The 18,883-nt window shown below is 38.2% G+C and overlaps 1 protein-coding gene across 4 annotated transcripts in view; it reads left to right on the top strand.

Moving 5' to 3' along the window:
• CUNH15orf41 (chromosome unknown C15orf41 homolog) overlaps positions 1–18,883 on the top strand; it is a 182,942-nt gene that overhangs the window by 19,199 nt on the left and 144,860 nt on the right. For all 4 annotated transcript variants that reach the window (XM_026651445.2, XM_024200988.2, XM_024200989.2 and 1 more), the window contains exons 2-4: positions 12,149–12,194; positions 13,066–13,130; positions 16,891–16,951. In XM_026651445.2, the coding sequence (XP_026507230.1) occupies positions 12,149–12,194; positions 13,066–13,130; positions 16,891–16,951 (172 nt within the window). The remainder of the gene's footprint in view (positions 1–12,148; positions 12,195–13,065; positions 13,131–16,890; positions 16,952–18,883) is intronic.

The following is an 18,883-nucleotide window of genomic DNA, read 5'->3' as shown; positions in this document are numbered from 1 at the left end:
CCCCCCCGTCTCCCTCCTGGGGGAGCAGCCCCCTTGCCAGCCCCCCTTGCCTGCCCCGTGCTGGAGCTTGTACTAAGCAGCTCCAGGAACTGGAAGCTGCGCCACCACCCCCTCCCTCCAGGCTTGCGCCGCCATTACAGCTGCAAGCCTGGGAGGGAGGAGGAATGCCACGTGTTTGGGGAAGAGGCGGAGCCAGGGCAGGAATTTGGGGAGGGATCCAATGGGGGAAGGAGGGGGCAGAGTCGGGGCGGGGGGGTAGGGGCGAGAGTCCCTCCGGGAGGGCAAAATTGCTTGTTTGTCCAGTGTCCCGACCACACGTTGGTCGGGACGCAGGACAAACAAGCAAATATCGGGACAGTCCCAATAAAATCGGGATGTCTGGTCACCCTAGTCCAAGCACAAGTGTCTACACTACAATTTTATAGCTCTGCAGCCTGAGCCCCATGAGCCTGACTAAGCTGACCTGGGCCAGCCACTGCTGTCTTTGATTGTAGTGGAGATATGCCCTAAGGGTAAGAGAGGGTAACCCAATCTCTCTGAACATTCAGTCTTTGGTTACTCTGCCTTAACTGCCACTTAATGTACATTGTAATTATAGTCTTTATTCTGCAAGACAAGCTGGAATAAGACCACCAAACTCTGTTCACACAGACCACTGAATACCCATCATCAGATGGCAATGACTTCTGCTCACTGCCAGTTCAGGCCAGATTTGAACTGTTGAGCTAGATGTGAAAGGCTCACAGAACTGATATATAATGTCCTCTCTTCACTGCCTTTTTTATTTCACTGCCATTTTAAAACAAATCTCCAGAGGGAAATACTAAGAGGATGTGCTGATCAAGTTGAGGATAGAAATACAAATGTTGATGGAATAGGTAGGAGTAATGTGCATCAGTTGATCATGCACTTTTGGAGCCATACTCTCAGTTGATTGGCAGATTACAATGTCAAGATGTAAAACTTGTAATTTAAAAAAAAAATTTCACTAATGCTGTTTACTTATTTCTGCCCTATACTGAGTTTGGATAATGACTTCCTGTATTTTAATCAATTTAATGTCTTCCTGCAGGCATAGCGGGTGTAGTGGATTGAACATGGGACTGGGTTTAAGGCAACTTGGGTTCTATGCCCAGCTCTGTCTCTAATTTGCTCTGTACCTTGGGCAAGTCAGAAAACCTGTTTATCTCCATTACTCTATCTCTAAAATGAGAGTATAAATGCTTACCCAACTTTGTAAAACATTTCGTTTTGTTGATGAAAAATGCTTTTCAGCTTTGTCCCTCAATACTCTGCTGTCATTTCTGGGGATGGTGTTATTATGGAACAGCCCAAAGCTGGATTCCAAATACTGAGCACATATGTATAAGTCACACACAAACCTGTTTTCACTATCTTTTAAACAATCTGAATATTGGAAAAACTGTTTACCAGTGTCACATTTAAACACACAAACGTGGGATTTCATAGGGATACTGATTTCTCTCTCTAATGGCTTCATTGTGGTGCCATAGTTGAGCATATTTACCCACTCTATATTGGAATATTTAATATTTCTATTATGGTGGTGCCTAGGGACTCCAACCAAGATCAGGATCCCATTGTATAAGGCATTGTACACACACAGTGTAAATTTTATTTATTTATTTATTTTTATTTATAGACAGTCCCTGTCCCAAAGCGTTTACAGTCAAAATAGACATGGTAGACAAAGTGCTGAGGGAGAAAGGATATAATATATGAACAGTATGATGACTTACTAGCCTCATGTTAGTTCCATGACTTCTCCACCCTTCCCCTCCCAATTTTATGATGGGATTTTGTTAGGAGGGGATTTGCTGAAAGGAGGGAGATGAGAAGGGGAGCACCGTGGACAGGTAGAGTGAGTTTATATATGTGGTTTTGACGTAGTTTTTATATTTACTACATTAACTGCATCTGTTTAGCTTTCACCTGAATTGTTCTGTATTGCCCTAAATATTTTCCAATATGTAAAATTTAATTTTACAACGTTTCGTATGTTTTCACACAAGAGGTTTTACTTAAAAATTTGATGGAAGGGCAATTACTGTAAAAGACCTCTTCATGATTTCCATGTTCTAAGTGTATATGCAACAAATACCCTGCCATTTAACTTTGATAAGGTCTACCAAAACTATATTTCTGTTTTCAGCACGGATTAGCAAAAATAGGCAGGCAAGTCAGTTCACTTAAGAAGTTACACAATATTATATTCTATTTGTGTGACTTTCTTGTCTGTTTTCACAATTGCATTTTTAATTGTACTTTTAATCGGTGTTTATCCTTTTCATTTAGCATCTAGCTGTGTGTTCTATGAAATACTACTCTTGTCTCCATGTATGCATAGGTGCGCAAACATGCACATAAAATTACATCTTCTCTTGATGACTTGCCTTTTTTTTTCTTTTTTTGGAGATTACAAAATACCTCAGCGAGAGTTATAATCTTGTGTGTTTTTAAGTTACAGTTCTTTTACTGTGACTGTTGAATGGTAGTCCTGCTAATCATTTCTTGTGATGTGGCTGAAAGGAGAGGGAATATAACACAGGTGAACTAGCATTATGTTACATGTTCACTGCCTCTGATGATAATCTGTATTTACTCCGGCATTTTTTTTTTTTTTAGATCTGCATTTTATTTTCTTTACATGTGTTTGATACAAACTGTTCAGATTGGAGTTGCCTTAAAATATATTGTCCCTTTAAAGAAGACACCGAAAAAATGAGCTGTCCGCAGGAAGAATTGGTGCTCTGTTTTTAAAGGAATTTCTAAAATCTTTCTAAATGAAAAATCATTCAAACAGTATCTAATACTGGCAATTTTCCTCTGTCTTCAGCTAGAACTTATTGGCCAACCAGGTCAGACATTATTAAAGTTCAAGTGGCCCAGTGGGAATAGTAATGGCCTTGTGATACTATGAATTTTAAATGCTGCCATTTCTATGTATTGCACCATTATCTGTTTTCACACGTCACTAAATTGTATAGAAGTTGTTAGACCAACTTCAGTGCCAAGGTCATAGGAGTTATAACCGTTCTCGGGTATCCGTCACAGAGCTTTGTCATAGGGTTCTCCTCACATTATTGGATTTAAGTAGCAAGATTTTACTTACACACACACACACACACACACACACACACACACACACACGCTCTACAGTGTTGGATATTTTTTTGTCAAACTGTTTTTATTTCATGCAAAGTCAGGTTATCATCCCTACCAGAGCTATAGAATCTGTTAATACTCAATTCACAGAAACATTTATAACAGTTTCATAGTTAGAAGTGCTTGATAAGATATCCTTTGAATTAAGCTACTGTATGTTTTAATGAAGCTAGTATTGGTGAATTTCAGAATGGATTGATACTTTTAGTTTTGCAGATGAATAGCTGAGCTTAAACCTCATCTTGATTTTAAATTTAATGTAAGCTAATTCTGAAAGTAGCATACGAGGCTGCAGCAAGTGGTTCCGGACAAATAATATATATTGTTTTAATGCCATAATACAATTATAATAAGAATATTTCTCAAATATTACTGTCTTCGTTGGGAATTAGAAAGCCAAAGTATTGTCTACTAATGATGTTTCATCATACTGAAAACTTCTTATGCTCTGGTATTCGGATTTTGTTAAACTATTCCATGCTTGTTTGGGTTTTCACCATTGGAAGAACTCTCTAAGTGCTGGTCTGTTTTAGAAAAGATGCCCAATTGTATCTAAAGAGACTTAAAAACAACATCTTTACACTGGTGCGAACCCTTAATTTAGACACTGAAACTGGTTTAAACCTTGCTTAAATTGATTTGGCTTAAATCAATATAGGTGAGTTTGTGAATGATAACTGGCAAATAAGAACTTAGACAAGAACTAGTTTTTACGGTGTTTGTTTTTGTCAGGGGGGTCACAAATGTATTAAACCTTTAGTGTATTTCCTAGAAGAAGCAGCAAAAAGAGCGGTAAGGCCCTGCCACACACTGCTGTTGGTGGCTTCCCTACACTTTTCTTAGCTCACAAATGTAGAGCATCATAGCATTTGCTGGGCCTGCCTTATTCTTAAGCCTGATCACAGCTAAGGGTTTAGGAATAAGGCAGGCCCATAGATAATTTTGTGATAAGAACCAGCAGATTACAAAAAGAGGTAATTGATGAAAAAATTGTCCGCTTTGTTTATGCAACAAACTCTCTTTTCTGTATGATTGAGAACCCACACTTCATTAACATGGTTCAGTCAGTAAGACCAGGATACAGTCCACCCAACAGAGCAGATGTTGCAGGCAAATTGCTGGATAAAGTGTATGAAAGAGAAATTGAGCAGTGTGCAAAAGGTCTAGATGGTAAAATTGTTAACCTGAGTCTTGATGGGTGGAGCAATGTCCACAATAATCCTATTGTATGTGCTTGTGTGACAACAGAAAAAGGAAATGTCTTCCTTACAGAAACAATTGATACATCAGGAAATGCACCCACAGCAGAATACTTACAAGAAGTAGCAGTAGAAGCTATAACAAACTATGGAAAAAAAAAATCAAATGTCTAGTACACAGCTTGGTCACAGACTATGCTGCAAATGTATCCAAGATGAGAAGAAATTATTTAGAAGAGAGTCTCAAGCTAATAACATATGGTTGCAGTGCTCATTTGATGCACCTCCTAGCCAAAGACTTCAGTGTTCCAGAAATAAAGGCTAATGTTGTTGAAATTGCAAAATACTTCCGTAACAACCGTTTTGCAGCAGCTGCTCTAAAAAAAAGTGGGAGGAACCAAGCTAACTCTCCCACAAGACGTGCGATGGAACTCAGTAGTGGACTGCACTATATCAAGAACTGGCCTAATCTGATGACAGTCTGTGAACAAAATCGTGAAAAAATAGATGGCACTGTCACAGCCAAAGTTCTCAACATTGGACTCAAACCTTAACTGCTGAAGAAGAGTTGGCTATGACATGGCATTATGGATGGATGATTGCTGGATGTCCAACTATAATAAACTTCAGAGCTAAGGGTGAACCATTCAAGAAATATATGTTTGCTGATGATGTGTTAAAGAAAGTCACACCAGTAAACTGGTGGAAGTCACTTAAGCACTTGGATTCAGAGACTGTTGAATTGATAATCTCACTTTTAACAACAGTGGCTTCTTCTGCCGGTGTAGAAAGAATATTTTCTTCCTTTGGACTAATTCATTCCAAATTGAGAAATCATTTGGGACCCAAAAAAGCAAGAAAGCTTGTTTTTTCTCTTCCAGATTATGAACAAACAGGAAAATGAAGGTAAAGATGACTGAGTTAGCTGCAGAAGCCAATATTTTAAGTTTCTCATGTTGACCTGGCTGACATAGTCGATGTAATTTTTTTTTAAATATTTCATTTAACTATTTTAGTTCAACACAATTTTAACAAAAACAAACCTGATTTTAAAAAACTTGAATGTTTAACAAAATTCATATGCTTGTTTTGTTAAAATATTATATGTTTTCGGTTGAAGAAAAAAATCCAGAATATATAACGTTGTTGTTTTAGTTAAATAAAACAATTTAAATGTCTGTCTGGTGATGTTCTCCTAATACAGCATGGCAAGAAAATCCTCCAAATATTAATGATTAACCTGTTGAATTGGAGATAGTTCACCACCCAATGACTTCATAAATATCTGCTTCAATTATCTTTGGTAAATGAAATAACCAAACAATCAATCATACATTTTCTGCTATAGCTGTAAAACTAATCTGAAAAGTTTTCAAAATAAATCACTTTAAAAATGTACAGTGTGTACCTTCTTAGAATGAAACCTACATCTATCTCTGAGTTGTGAAGAATACATATTAAGGTTATAACAGCCAACAAGAAAGCATTTTTATGTAGAAATCCATGATTAAATCGAGTCTTTCTGACTAGGGATTTAAGTCAGATCCACCCTGATCGTTTGAACAAAAATACCTTCAGGATGATACTGGTAGTATCTAGCACTTATCTAGTAGCACTTCATTCAGTGATCTCAAAGCACTTCACTAAGTGGCTAAGTATTAGAGCTGAGTGACCAGCAAAACATGTATGTATATTTGAGTGGTCATGTTTTACTGATATGAATACTTGCAAACAGCGAATTTTAATCTCAAATGTTAATGTTTGGTGAAAATGAATTTCCGATTGTTCAGTTACAAAATTCAAAATTGCCAGCTGGTTGATTAGTTAAATCAGCTAGTCTGGGAACAAGTACAGCATGAATATATATCCTATACAGGGTCTATTTTGAAGCTAAATTGAATATTTGCCACAGTGTTCACAAACTATTTTATACAGACGCCCCCTGGGTTATGCAAACCTGACTTACACAAATCCGCACTTATGGAAAAAGTTGTGTAAGCTATAAATAAGAGGGTTTTTTGTTTTTGTTTGTTTTTGCGTAATTGTCGGGTATACGTTTCCGACTTACGCAAAATTCGAGTTACGCAAGGCGTTCCGGAACGGAACGCTTGCGTAAGTCGAGGAGCGTCTGTATAGGAAAAAATAATAAAGAAATTACTATATACCAAATGAGACTTGCTATCTGCTTATGAACATTTTATGCTAGACTGTGACTTACAATGCATGTCCATGCAGGATAGTTTGAAAGAGAGAGAGAGAGAGAAATCCTACTTGAACTCCTATAATGGAGACCCACTATATGTGTGTGTGATGAAATTTGAATCTGTTGCTTTGGGTCTTCAAAAACAATAGCTTCTTGTTTTTGTAAATGTGGTCTTGTTTGTTAAATGCTCAAATATCTCCTAAATGAATGTTTATCGTGTACTTTTGTGTTCTTAATGAGGTGGAACATTCTTTCTTATAACATGAAAGTAACTTCTCTTGTAGATGGAAATAAATGTCTTCTGTTAAAACAAAATAAAAAACACCACTTGAATGTTTTATTTTAGTCTGTTACACGTAGCACAAATCTTTTTCCTCCCCCTCCCCTCTTCCTAAAGCTTTATCATTGTTGTCCTATGATGCACTTTGCTTTTTGCTGGTTTCTTATCCATATGTTTGATTAATAGTTATTGGTAGAGACCAACCAAATTTACGGTCCATTTTGGTCAATTTCACGGTCATAAGATTTTAAAAATTGTAAATTTCATTATTTCATATATTTTAAATCCTGAAATTTCATGGTGTTGTAACTATAGGAGCCCTGACCCAAAATGGGGTTTGTTTGGTTTTTTTGCAAGATTAGTGAAGGGAGGTTGCAGTATTGCCTTCCTTACTTCTGCACTGCTGCTGTTGGCGCCACTGCCATGAGAGCTGGGCAGCTGGAGTTGCTGTCTAGGAGCCCAGCTCTGAAGGGAGTGTTGCCACCAGCAGCAGTGTGATGGCATGGTTTGGTATTGCCACCCTTACTTCTGTACTGCTGCTTGTGGGGTTCTGCCTTTAGTACTGGGTGCCTGGCCAGCAGCCACTGCTCTCTGGCCACCCAACTCTGAAAGCAGTGCAGAAGTAAGGGTGGCAATACCGTGACCCCCTCCCCTTACAATGACCGTGTGACGACCCCCCCCCCCGCAGCCCCCTTTGGGTTGAGACCCCCAGTTTGAGAAATGTTGGTTTCTCCAATTAAATCTGTATAGTATAGGGTAAAATTACACAAAAGACCAGATTTAAGAGGGGGGAGACCAGATTTCACGGTCCATGGTATGTTTTTCATGACCATGAATTTGGTAGGTCCCTAGTTATTGGTTTGGAGTTTATCCATGCTGAATTGGTGTTTTCTGTTATGTACTATGGTTAAATTCATAAAACGTGAAGCTGAATTTTTGGCTTCACTGACTTAAGTAAAACACACATAGGGGAGAGGTGTGTAGGATGGATAGAGGCAGAATCAGTTTTAAAATCAGAGTCTCTAAAGGGTAAGCTTGATTTATTCCCTGAGTGTGTACAGTTGCTGAAATCTTAGAATATTAACTAACAAAGTGTAAATTATATATTCACTAAGATGCTATGTGTGGTATACATTTAAAAATAAATATTACAAAGTGTAATCAATTTACCAGAAATTATCTGCAACTATTGGTAGCATAGGTTCAAAGGGGTTTCTTTTTCATTTTGAAACCCGGCTGAATATAGTATTTAGCAAAAGACTAAGGCTATGGCTACACTAGAGAGCTTCTCCAGTGTAGCCATTTGAAGCCGATGGGAGAGCTCTCCTGTTGGCTTAATTACTCCAGTCTCCGCGAGTGGCAGTAACTATGCTAGTGGGAGAAGCTCTCCCACGGACATAGCGCTGCCCACACTGGTGCTTAAATCGGCATAAATTATGTTGCTTATAGGATTTTCTAATTCTCACCCCTGAGTGACTTGATTTAGGCTATGCTACACTATAGCTTAAACTGGGCCACAGACCAATCTTTGGTTCGGCCAGCATCCTCTATATAGAGCTGTCTGGAATATCGGAACTGATGCTAATGAAATCCTCTGGTCTACCAGATTCTGCATGGACATAAACTAATTCTGTACTGTGACAATCTATGAAATATAATTTTATTTGCAGCAACATATTATCTGTTGTCCCATAGATACTCAAAAAATACACACTGCATTCAAAATTTCCAGAATGGTGTCTGTGGATGGCAGCAACAACCAGAAGACTTAAAAACAAAAGCTGCTTCTTCCAGGAAACGCCCGCTGTTTTTCTCCTAATGCATTTTATATTTAACTCTTGTACAAGATTTAAAGTTGGCTCTGGCATTGATTATTTATAGTTTAGTCCAGTAGACTCAGAGCCCAGCCCTGTATGCAAACAAACCTTCGTTCCCATAATATTTTTCACATGGGAGGTCTTTGTGGTTGTATGTGAGTTGGAGCCTAAAGATGACATTTCAGTTTTGAAAATAGAAGCCATTTATGTTTCTTAGATAAGATTTAGGCATCTCCAAGTGTTGAAAGAAGAGTCTTTTGAATCCATTCTGCTGTTGTCCATAGGAATCCAATTTTGTAATGACAAGAATAAAAATTAAACTAATCAGGCATGGAGATAAAAGTATGGCATAAATGTCAATATGTGTTTATACATACGGAGTAGAAAGTTCATTATGGATGATCTTCAAGGTAAAAAGGTTAATTCAAGTGCAAGGTTGACAGCCTTGAACAGAGTCCAAGGAATCCATAAGTTGTAGATCCTCTCCCTCTTCTCCCCCCCCCACCCCTGAAAGCATTCTTAAATAGCTTCAGCTAGATAGTACAGACACCCCCCCACCCACCCCGGGTTACGCAAACCTGACTTGCGCAAATCCGCACTTACGGAAAAAGTTCTGTAAGCTAGAAATAGGAGGGTTATTTGTTTTATTTCTTTTGCGTAATGGTTGGGTATACGTTTCCGACTTACGCAAAATTCGAGTTATGCAAGACTAAGAGGGAACAAACAGGAAAGTACAGTAATTGGGGTAACATGGATAGGAGGAAGGGAACTGGTAGAAGAAAGTTGGGGATTAGGAGAGGAAGCAGGTCAGTTAAAGTCACTAAGGTCTGGTCTATACTACCCGCCTGAATCGGCGGGTAGAAATCGACCTCTCGGGGATCGATTTATTGCGTCCCGTCGGGACGCGACAATCGATCCCCGAATCGGCGCTCTAACTCCACCAGGGGAGGTGGTAGTAAGCGCCGCCGACAAAAAGCCTCAGAAGTCGATTTTGCCGCCGTCCTCACAACGGGGTAAGTCGGCTGTGATACGTCGAATTCAGCTACGCTATTCACGTAGCTGAATTTGCGTATCTTAAATCGACTCCCCCCTGTAGTGTAGATGTAGCCTAAGAGATGTAGAATATAATCAGAACTAATCAAAGAGAAATCTTATATTGAGCATACAATCAAGAAAAGGAGAAACAATTCTCTTATTTAAATTGTGTGACAGACACTTATTTATTTTTCTTTAAAAAAAAATGGATCATGAAGTTCAGCTCTCGTAATAAGATGTTGGGGGTTAATAAAATCATGATTTTATTTTAATAAATTGTTGAAGGTGATTTAAGGTTTCTGCCTACAATCTTTTGAAATAATTTGCGGCCATAGGAGACTTCCTGTTCCATCTGTTATATTAGTCTTTACTGGTTTTAATTTATGTACATATCCTCCATACTGTAGAATGACTTGTCACTTTAGCCTTTTTGTTTAAAGAAAAATAGGATTTATCAGCTTAAAATTTTAAAAAGAAATCTTTACTCCTTGTCTTCCCTCCCAATCTTCCCTTTTCTCTGTCATGGTAGACAACACAACTATCCTCCCTTTCACTCACCGCCTCCCCTGGCCCATAATCTGGGTGTCATGTTGGACTCCACACACTCTAGCTCCTCACATCCAGATGGTGCCCAAATCTTGCTGCTGCTTCCTTCATAAGATCCTTGAGATCCCTGCTTCACCACCTCTGTATGTCCACACCATCAAAAGACTTGTGCAGGCCATCACCGTCTCCCATATTGACTACTGCAAACTCCTCATCTTTCTGATACCCCTATTATCTCCTTCATATCCATTCAAATCATTGCTGCTAAAGTCATCATTCTTGCCTGTTGTTCTAACCGTATCCACAAACCAATCGCCTAGCAACATGACACTCTGATCCTGTTTGGATCTTATAGGCTCTACCTTAATATAAAGAGTAATACGTTAAATATGAAATTTTCATATGCATTTATTTGCATCATTTGACTGTCTTGTAACTTTGTTAATTTTTTCTATAATTCTATTCAGTAGTATTCTGTAAAACTGTATATTAGAGAGACTAATACCCATCTACAATTCTAATATTAAAATATAATGATATGACTGGGGCAGGTAAAGAAACAATGATCTTGTAGTAAAAGCCCTGTGATTTGGGAGATCTGGACTTTATCTTGGTTCTACCTCACACTTGGTGTGAATTTTAGACACATTATTTAATCTCTCTGTGTCTCAGTTCTCCATCTATAAAATGGTGATAATACTTCCTTATCTTTAGCTGTTCGTGAGGCACTTAAATACTACCATAGTGGGGTTAATAAGTATCTAGATAGAACATTTAAGTTTGTACCATGTTAGGGTCAGCAATGTAAAACACAGTAGCAAGACATAGACATAATGCTATTGTTAAATTCTTGTGTCGTGAACTGTATGAGTTAGCTGATAGAGGAATATGATTTCAGTCTTTGTTCCTTAATATCAGAACAATCTAAGATGTCTTAGTAGATGCATTCATGAAAGGAAAACTGTTAATTATTCATATTGCTTTGCTGTACTATAAAATTCGATTTATTGAAACTGTAATTTGTTCAACTTGCATCTGGTAGGAAAATATATCAGAAGTAATTAATTGTATTCAAGATGTGATGAGCTGGATATATCCGCAGAGGACAATTGAAGACTGTAGCAGTGTGGTATTGATTTGCCTTTTAGAGGAAAAAATCTTGTCCCATTTCTAAATGTTAACAATTCTGAGGGAAAAATTCCCACTTGGGAAGAATGTTTTCCAGGTTGCTTCATTGCCAGGTGTTTGACATTGAGTGGCGCCTTAGATGAATGAAGCTTATGGCAGCCTTTGGAAATGACCGACTCCAGGGAATCTCAGCTTCCTGCTGTGAAAGTTTCTATTTTCAAAGCACATCAGTTTCAGTGGGAATGTTCCAGTAGTCCCATATGCTACTTCTGACAGAGAGCTAAGTTTCTACCCTGAATATGAGACAGCTACTGAAGAGGTTCCCTTGCTGCTAACAAAATGAATTTCAATATGTTGCCAATGAACAAGCTGCATGTTCCCAACTGCTAATGGAATTTAACTCCATCAATTATTAATAGAAATTTGCTTTGTTTTCGTTCTTCCCCTCCCTTTTAACTCCACTACATGCTACTGATATGACTTTGTGGGTTCTGAAGCTGAAAAAGAATCACCCAAACAATGTTAGTTTGCTTTGAAACTCTTGCTATATTTTTCTCCCCTCCCTCATACTCTCTTCTTGACCTAGCAGCAGGAAGCCTTTGTCTGAGGTGTTCATCTGGAACAACTTTTCCACACTTGTTTTCATGTTCTGTTAGATTACAGGGCAGCAGGCCTACCTTTGAAGCTCCCTTCTCTTTTGTTTCTTTGCAGTGCACTCCAGTAATTAACTTTGTCCTTCTTTTATTTGTTCCAGTCAATCGCAGTCCACTCTGCTGAGCATCTTCTCCCAGGAGTACCAGGTTAGAAGTTTTCTCCTTTGTGAGGGTTGACAGGTGCCTAATTGAATGATGAATGTCCCTTTATTTCTTTGTAATTGAACTGCCAGCTTTCTGATTGGTTTGGAGGATGTTCCCTTTTCCACATCAAGCACCGCCTGAGTCTCAGTGGATGGCTGCCAAGCCTACCCATCCATCTGTCTAATAACATCTAGCCTTTGCTTATTTGGTGGACCTGTAATAAATTATGCTAAACCATTATTATTCTGACAATAATAATTTCCCTGTGTTGCGTGGTTCCATGTGCTAAATGTTTGCTGACTTGCACTGTCAATGCTGCTTTCCATTGCTGACAGAGATGATGATAAATGACCATTGCCGGAGTGGCAGAAGGCAAGAGAGGCAGAAAATGGAGTCATTTATCATGAGATGACAGGTGTCAGTCAAGTGGCAAGTCTCTGTGGAATTACTTTTTGTGGTTTTTCAAATAAGTTGTTTTTAAGCAATGCTCTTCCTGGTTAAAAATGGCAATTGAATTGTAAAACTAGAGTGCAGAGGACTTAGATGGAATTGAATTGAGGGAAAATTAATACAAAGGTTGAAAGAGAGAACAAGTTTTTCTTTGCCCTCTGCAGACCTCAGCAAACTTATTTAGATTCAATTACTATGACCTTACTGGCTTTTACATATATGGTACATTGCAGTACAGTCTGAAGACATTCTATTCAATAGATAGATGAAAAACCATTTCTATATAGAATTCTCAAAATATAATTCAGTTTCCCTTATAAGCTGAATACGGTGGCCAAAAAACATGCACTCAGACATTCATGCTTTATATGTCTGATGTGATACATCATAAAAGTCTCTGGTTTTGTTTTTTCTTTCTTCTCAGAAACAAATCAAAAGAACACATGCAAAGCATCACACTGCTGAGGCTATTGAAACTTACTACCAAAGGTATGACCTACCTTCCCATCCCACTAGAAGGTATTGTAGTACCTACTAATTGTAATTATAATTGAGTAAATCAGGTTATTAGACTAATTTCATATAAAAATAAATTAACAAATAGGATGGTGGAAGTACCCTAAGATAATTTCAGTGAAAGATCCTTGAGTCAGAAGTCTACTCTTCAGTTTTAGCAGCAGAATTTCTAGGCTTAAAGACAAGATGACAAGATTATATCTCTTGGAGCACATGTGTTAGTATTATGTATTGCCTTATTCTGAAAGCTATAAGATTTACGTGCCAAGGTTGATGATATAAATTATATTGGTGAGAGAAAACTACCCAAATTGAGGGGGCCTGCTCAGTTATAAATGTTTTTGTTGTTTGAGCTACAGACACTTTTTATTATGTAAAAAATTGCATATTAAATTAATGTATTTACCAATATAACGTAAACAGGAGTGAACTAAAACTTAAAACCACATGAATGTCAGAAACACCTTTTAAGGAGGAATGAAAACCTTTAATATGTCATTTTACAAAATAATTTTACAATTGTATGCATCTTGAGTTAATAAATAGTAATTGCTAACACCTTATAGTTTTGTCTTACTTCTACTGACTTTTCTTTAGACATATCAATGACATAATTGGGGCATACTGATAACTGGTAGAGATATACAATTAAAATATTACTATGTAGACTGACATATCTGAAGAGCTTTCATGGCAAGTGAGATTGTGATTACAGGTGTCTAGTATTTATGCTTTAATATTATCTTTATGAATGAGGAAAATAAACAAAACAGCTTTCATTTGTAAACAATTAGCTAGTCTCAATGTTTCTGCAAAGTCGCATATTTAGAACTAAGGACAACCTCGTAATATTAGACATGAAGGAAGAAAATCTAACGCACCATATTTTGCTATTGTCTTTTGAAAAATAGTTGCACTGCCTTATCACATTACAATGGTCACATTTTGCCTGTCCCAGTATTGATTCTTGTTTATGAAGAATATTTTTAAAAAATCTTTCAAATTCACACTATTACTACATAATATTGTTTCTAATTAATTTTCACTAGTACAGTTTCAGTAAATAACAATACATTAACTGTGACTGTTTCAACATGTTCTGAAAAGTGTTAGTTATTAGAACACTTGAACCACTTTGTGATCAATGTGTCTCCAGATCGCCCAGTGTAGTGTTTTATAATAAAAATAGACAGTGTCTTAGAGCAGGAAACATGGAACTAAACCTTGCTTGCCTTATATGCAGCAGTAGTTGCATTGCTGCCAGTAAGATGGTTCGTGTGAGTAAAGTCTGCTTTCATAAGGCAAGCAGGATTTGGCCCCATATCTTTCTCATGTTTTGTACAGTCTCAAGTATGATGGTAGTGCATAATAAATTCACGTCTGAAGCTTGATGGTAGTGGAAATGATGTAAAAAAAATGTTTTCTATTTTGTCTTGTTAATTTTAACTCAGCTGCATAAAATACATTAATAAATCTACTAAAACAGCTTGGTGAGTAATCTACTAATTTAATAGATTCCATGTGGGTATTTTGGAAAGTAAGGAAAGATTTGTCTGACTGAGGTAGTTTAAATAGAGTTTGAATACTTGGCAGAAAAATTTAAATGAGGGTGCATATATTACATTTTTTTTTATTGTAACATCGAAGAAACTTTTATCTCAGTATAGTGTTTTTTAATGCTCCAGTTACTATAATACCGAAGTGCCATGTACAAAAATAGTAAGCATGATTTTCTAAAAGGACCTTAATTTCAATGTTGTTGTAGTTTGTGCTGGCTTTTTTCTATGAGATGTTCATTTCTTTCTTGGAGACAAAGCAAGAACAATTATTCTGCATCCTTGTGCGGGGAAGGCTTGTCTGAACTTCAGCTTTTTCTTTTTATAAATAATACATTATGTAAGTTACAGGGGCAAATTGCTTCTGCCTGCAATAGGGTGAATATCTGCCCGCCAACTAGGAGGGAACTGGGAGGAGCAACAGGATTGACACCTGCCAAAGATAAGTAGGCTTGGTGTTGGAAGACAAATTTGCCATGGTTTTCGCTTGTAGCATGGCAGACTGGTCTGTAATAATCATTGGTTCCCATTGATGGAATGGTACTAGTCCTGGTTGCTTGGAATAGTGGTGCTGCTGGGAACAGGTAATAGTGCTGCTGAGTGTAGGTGTTGATTTGTGCTCAACTCTGTGCACCCTGAAGTAATCTTGGAGGTGGGCAAAATTGGAAGCTGTTTACCAGAAAGACTAGGATGCTTTTCAGCATCATGAAGCAGTCCACCTCAGCACAGTGTGTGTGTCTTCAAGACACGAAGTCACTAAGTTCATAATAAAGTACACATCAGGGCTAGAGATGCTTTTGGCCTGTAATAGATTAAAGAAAGTAGCTACTGCTGACAGTGGAATAACCAGGTAGTATGAAGTTATAGGATATCAGTGTTGAGTGAGTGCTACTGATCTGAAAATTTGAGAACTCTTGTTTGTTTCACCAAAACAAATGATATGTATTCATCTGTATACTGGGGAATTTTTAAGTGGTTATTCGTGCAGCTGAAAATGTTTTTCCAGAAGATGATCTTCTATCATGCCTGTCATGAATGAACCTCAAAATGCTTTACAGATGTTAAAACTCACAATACCCTTGTGAGGAGTTGTAGGTAAATGCTGTTGTACCCATTTCACAGATGGTTGAACTGAGGCGTAAATACATTTTGACCCACTCATAGCAAGCTGTTATTGGAGTCAGCAACAAACCTCAGACTTCCTGATTTTTGTCATTGTCCAACCACTAGAAACCACTTTTCTGCTTTTCCTGGACACAGATTTTTTTTTACTTTATTTGATTGATTGATTTACCAGTATGGGAGGTTCTGGCAGTTTATCCAACTAGTTTAGATTTTGTGCAGAGAGACAGTTGTCACAAAACTGATCTTCTGAAGAGGTTGCATACTACATTACTTTTTATGACTCTTCTCCCACTCCCATCCTTTAGAGTGTAGCCACTAAGCGCCATTTGGCCCCCTCAGAACTGCCAGTGACACAATTCCTTTCCACCAAATCCTGAAGGAGTCCTCTAGGCACTACTGCAATATAAACATCAAACAATAATGATAGTAAGGAGGCAAAAAGGCGGTTTAGTCAGTATGGGGGGTGGTCAGAAGTTTCACCACCCATACGTACAGTCCTGACCATAAAATGTCTTTTTCTTTTCCTTTTGTAGCATTCATTTGATATTGTTAAGTCTAAATACAGAAAGCTTGCATCACAGCTTTGAGACTGCTGCCTAACTGGTAAAATCAGTAGTTGCATTTGCATATTTGTACCCACATCCACAGTAGCTACATGATGCATGCATATGCATTTGAAGATAGTGTTGAGCCCAAATCTTCATTGTGGATAGTAGAGATTTCTTGTGTTATGCATCTTTTAATAATACAGATGTAATTTGTTTATATGGCATTCAGCCAAAAATACAATTTTGAAAGACTATTTTCTTGGCTTACTCATTGTATTTTTAATGAGTACTTAACTGAGGTTGATATATCTTACACATCTACAGGAGGGAACCATGGAAAGTTAATGATATGGAATCTTTTGGAAATAAGTATTTTAAACTAGTGTTTTCTAGCCAGGCTGTGTGTGGCATTTGCCCAAGAGAAAGTGTCCCCTGTGTATTTCTAACATGTTGAAGATGGCCTTTTCTTGCCACTGCAGATTTACCTGGCTTTGTCTTGTCTAGGTACCTGAGTGGGGTGATGAAAAATGCAGCTGCCCCTGTACTACTGGAGCTAGCCAATGAGGTAATCATTTTTTAAAATCTTCCTGTGTAAAACCTAAGGGGCATATCTATAGTGACTTTACTTAGAAATGTAATTAGCCTAAAAAAAATGGTTTCAAGGCACATTAGACATATGAAATTGTTCCCAAGTCTGTTAGTACTTCCAATAATTGGACAAAGAGCCCCATTTATTAATAAATCAGTTAATGTAATTAGTCTCTAACTTCAAGGCAAATGTGTAAGAGGCTTCTGGAATTTTTATTTTGTTGAAAATTTTAGAGAAACTGAGTAAAACAAGTGCTGTTTAACATGCTGGTTTATTTTTAAAATACCCATGTTGATTAAAGACATGTAGACTAATATTGTGATTAGAATTTCTTGTTTAAACTCTCTCCTTCTTTCCCCTGCCCCCTCCAAATCCATGATTTTATAGTTAAGGGTTAAAAGCAATTCATTTCCTTGACGCTTCTATTTCCATTTATACAAATTAGTGGAATGGCTAAGGAAGACCGATTAATATAAAGCAATTAAGCAAATTAAACACTCAATATGTCAATATCTTAGAAAACTTTGTATACCAGAAGTTTGGTACACTTGCCACTTTAACGAGACAGTAACTAATTTACACCTCTACCCCAATATAACGCTGTCCTCGGGAGCCAAAAAAGCTTACTGCGTTATAGGTAATAAACTTGCTTTGATTCGCTGGAGTGCGCAGCCCCGCCCCCCGGAGCACTGCTTTACCGCGTTATATCCAAATTCATGTTATGTCGGGTCGTGTTATATCGGGGTAGAGGTGTATTGATATTGTTTGGTAACTATGGTATGAATCTGTTTGAGACATGATGAGTTGTTTGCATTAAAAAAGTGTGTTCCAATAGTTACTTTGAATGAAGATGTAAAAAGTTCATAATAGTGGTAATGAGCCTACTAGAAAAAATGAAATATCAAGCCCTTAAACCAGCAGTTTGCAAACTTTTTGAACTGAGTTGTGTCTCTTCTCTTCTCCGCCCCCCCCCGCCCTCTTGAGTTACAATTTTTGGTTGTGCCCCTCAACCCAGACAAAAATAGGCACATGCAAAAGTATGCATGATAGGTTTATGAGTAGGCTAATGGAGACCTTAGCACAGCTTTAATTAAATTACCTACACCTGTAAGTTTCAAATACACAGATACTTACCAATGGCACAGCCACGGCTTCCTCAGCAGTGTGCTGCTTCTACCTTGCAATCAGGCTTCACCACTAGGGCAGGGCCAATACCTGGCCCTCTCCCTTCAGATTTTCAGAGTGGGGGAAGGTATGTGTGACTATTTCTGGGGGCGGAGCCAGTGCTGGGTGCAGAGGTTGCCAAGAGTGAAAGGGATAGCTCAATGGTTTGAGCATTGGCCTGCTAAACCCAGGGTTGTGAGTTCAATCTTTGAGGGGGCCACTTAGGGATCTGGAGCAAAATCAGTACTTGGTCCTGCTAGTGAAGGCAGGGGGCTGGACTCAATGACCTTTCAGGGTCCCTTCCAGTTCTATGAGATAGGGATATCTCCATATATTTATTATTAGATGTTGACAGTGACGCGCAGGCTGATTGGCCTGCTGAGGTGAATCAGGGGGTGAAGGTGGCACTCCCTCCCTACCTCCTGTGGGGGCTGGCCGAGCCCTAGGGTGACCAGATGTCCTGATTTTATAGGGACAGTCTCAATTTTGGGGGCTTTTTCTTATATAAGCACCTATTACCCCCTCATCCCCTGTCCCGATTTTTCATACTTGCTATCTGGTCACCCTACCGAGCTCTGCTGAGTGGGGCATCGCCACTCGCCCACCCCCCACCCCCTGCAAATGTTTTTCCACGCCCCACAGTTTGAGGCACCTCTGCCTTAAACTCTGAAATATTTATTTACAATAATAATAGCAATACAATATCTGATTTGACTTGGAACTGCTTGTGGAACCCTCAAAGGG

Source organism: Terrapene carolina, unplaced genomic scaffold (genome assembly GCF_002925995.2).
Source record: "Terrapene carolina triunguis isolate 2854851 unplaced genomic scaffold, T_m_triunguis-2.0 Scaffold96, whole genome shotgun sequence".
Taxonomy (NCBI): Eukaryota; Metazoa; Chordata; order Testudines; family Emydidae; genus Terrapene; species Terrapene triunguis.
This window is presented reverse-complemented; position numbering and strand designations above follow the sequence as displayed.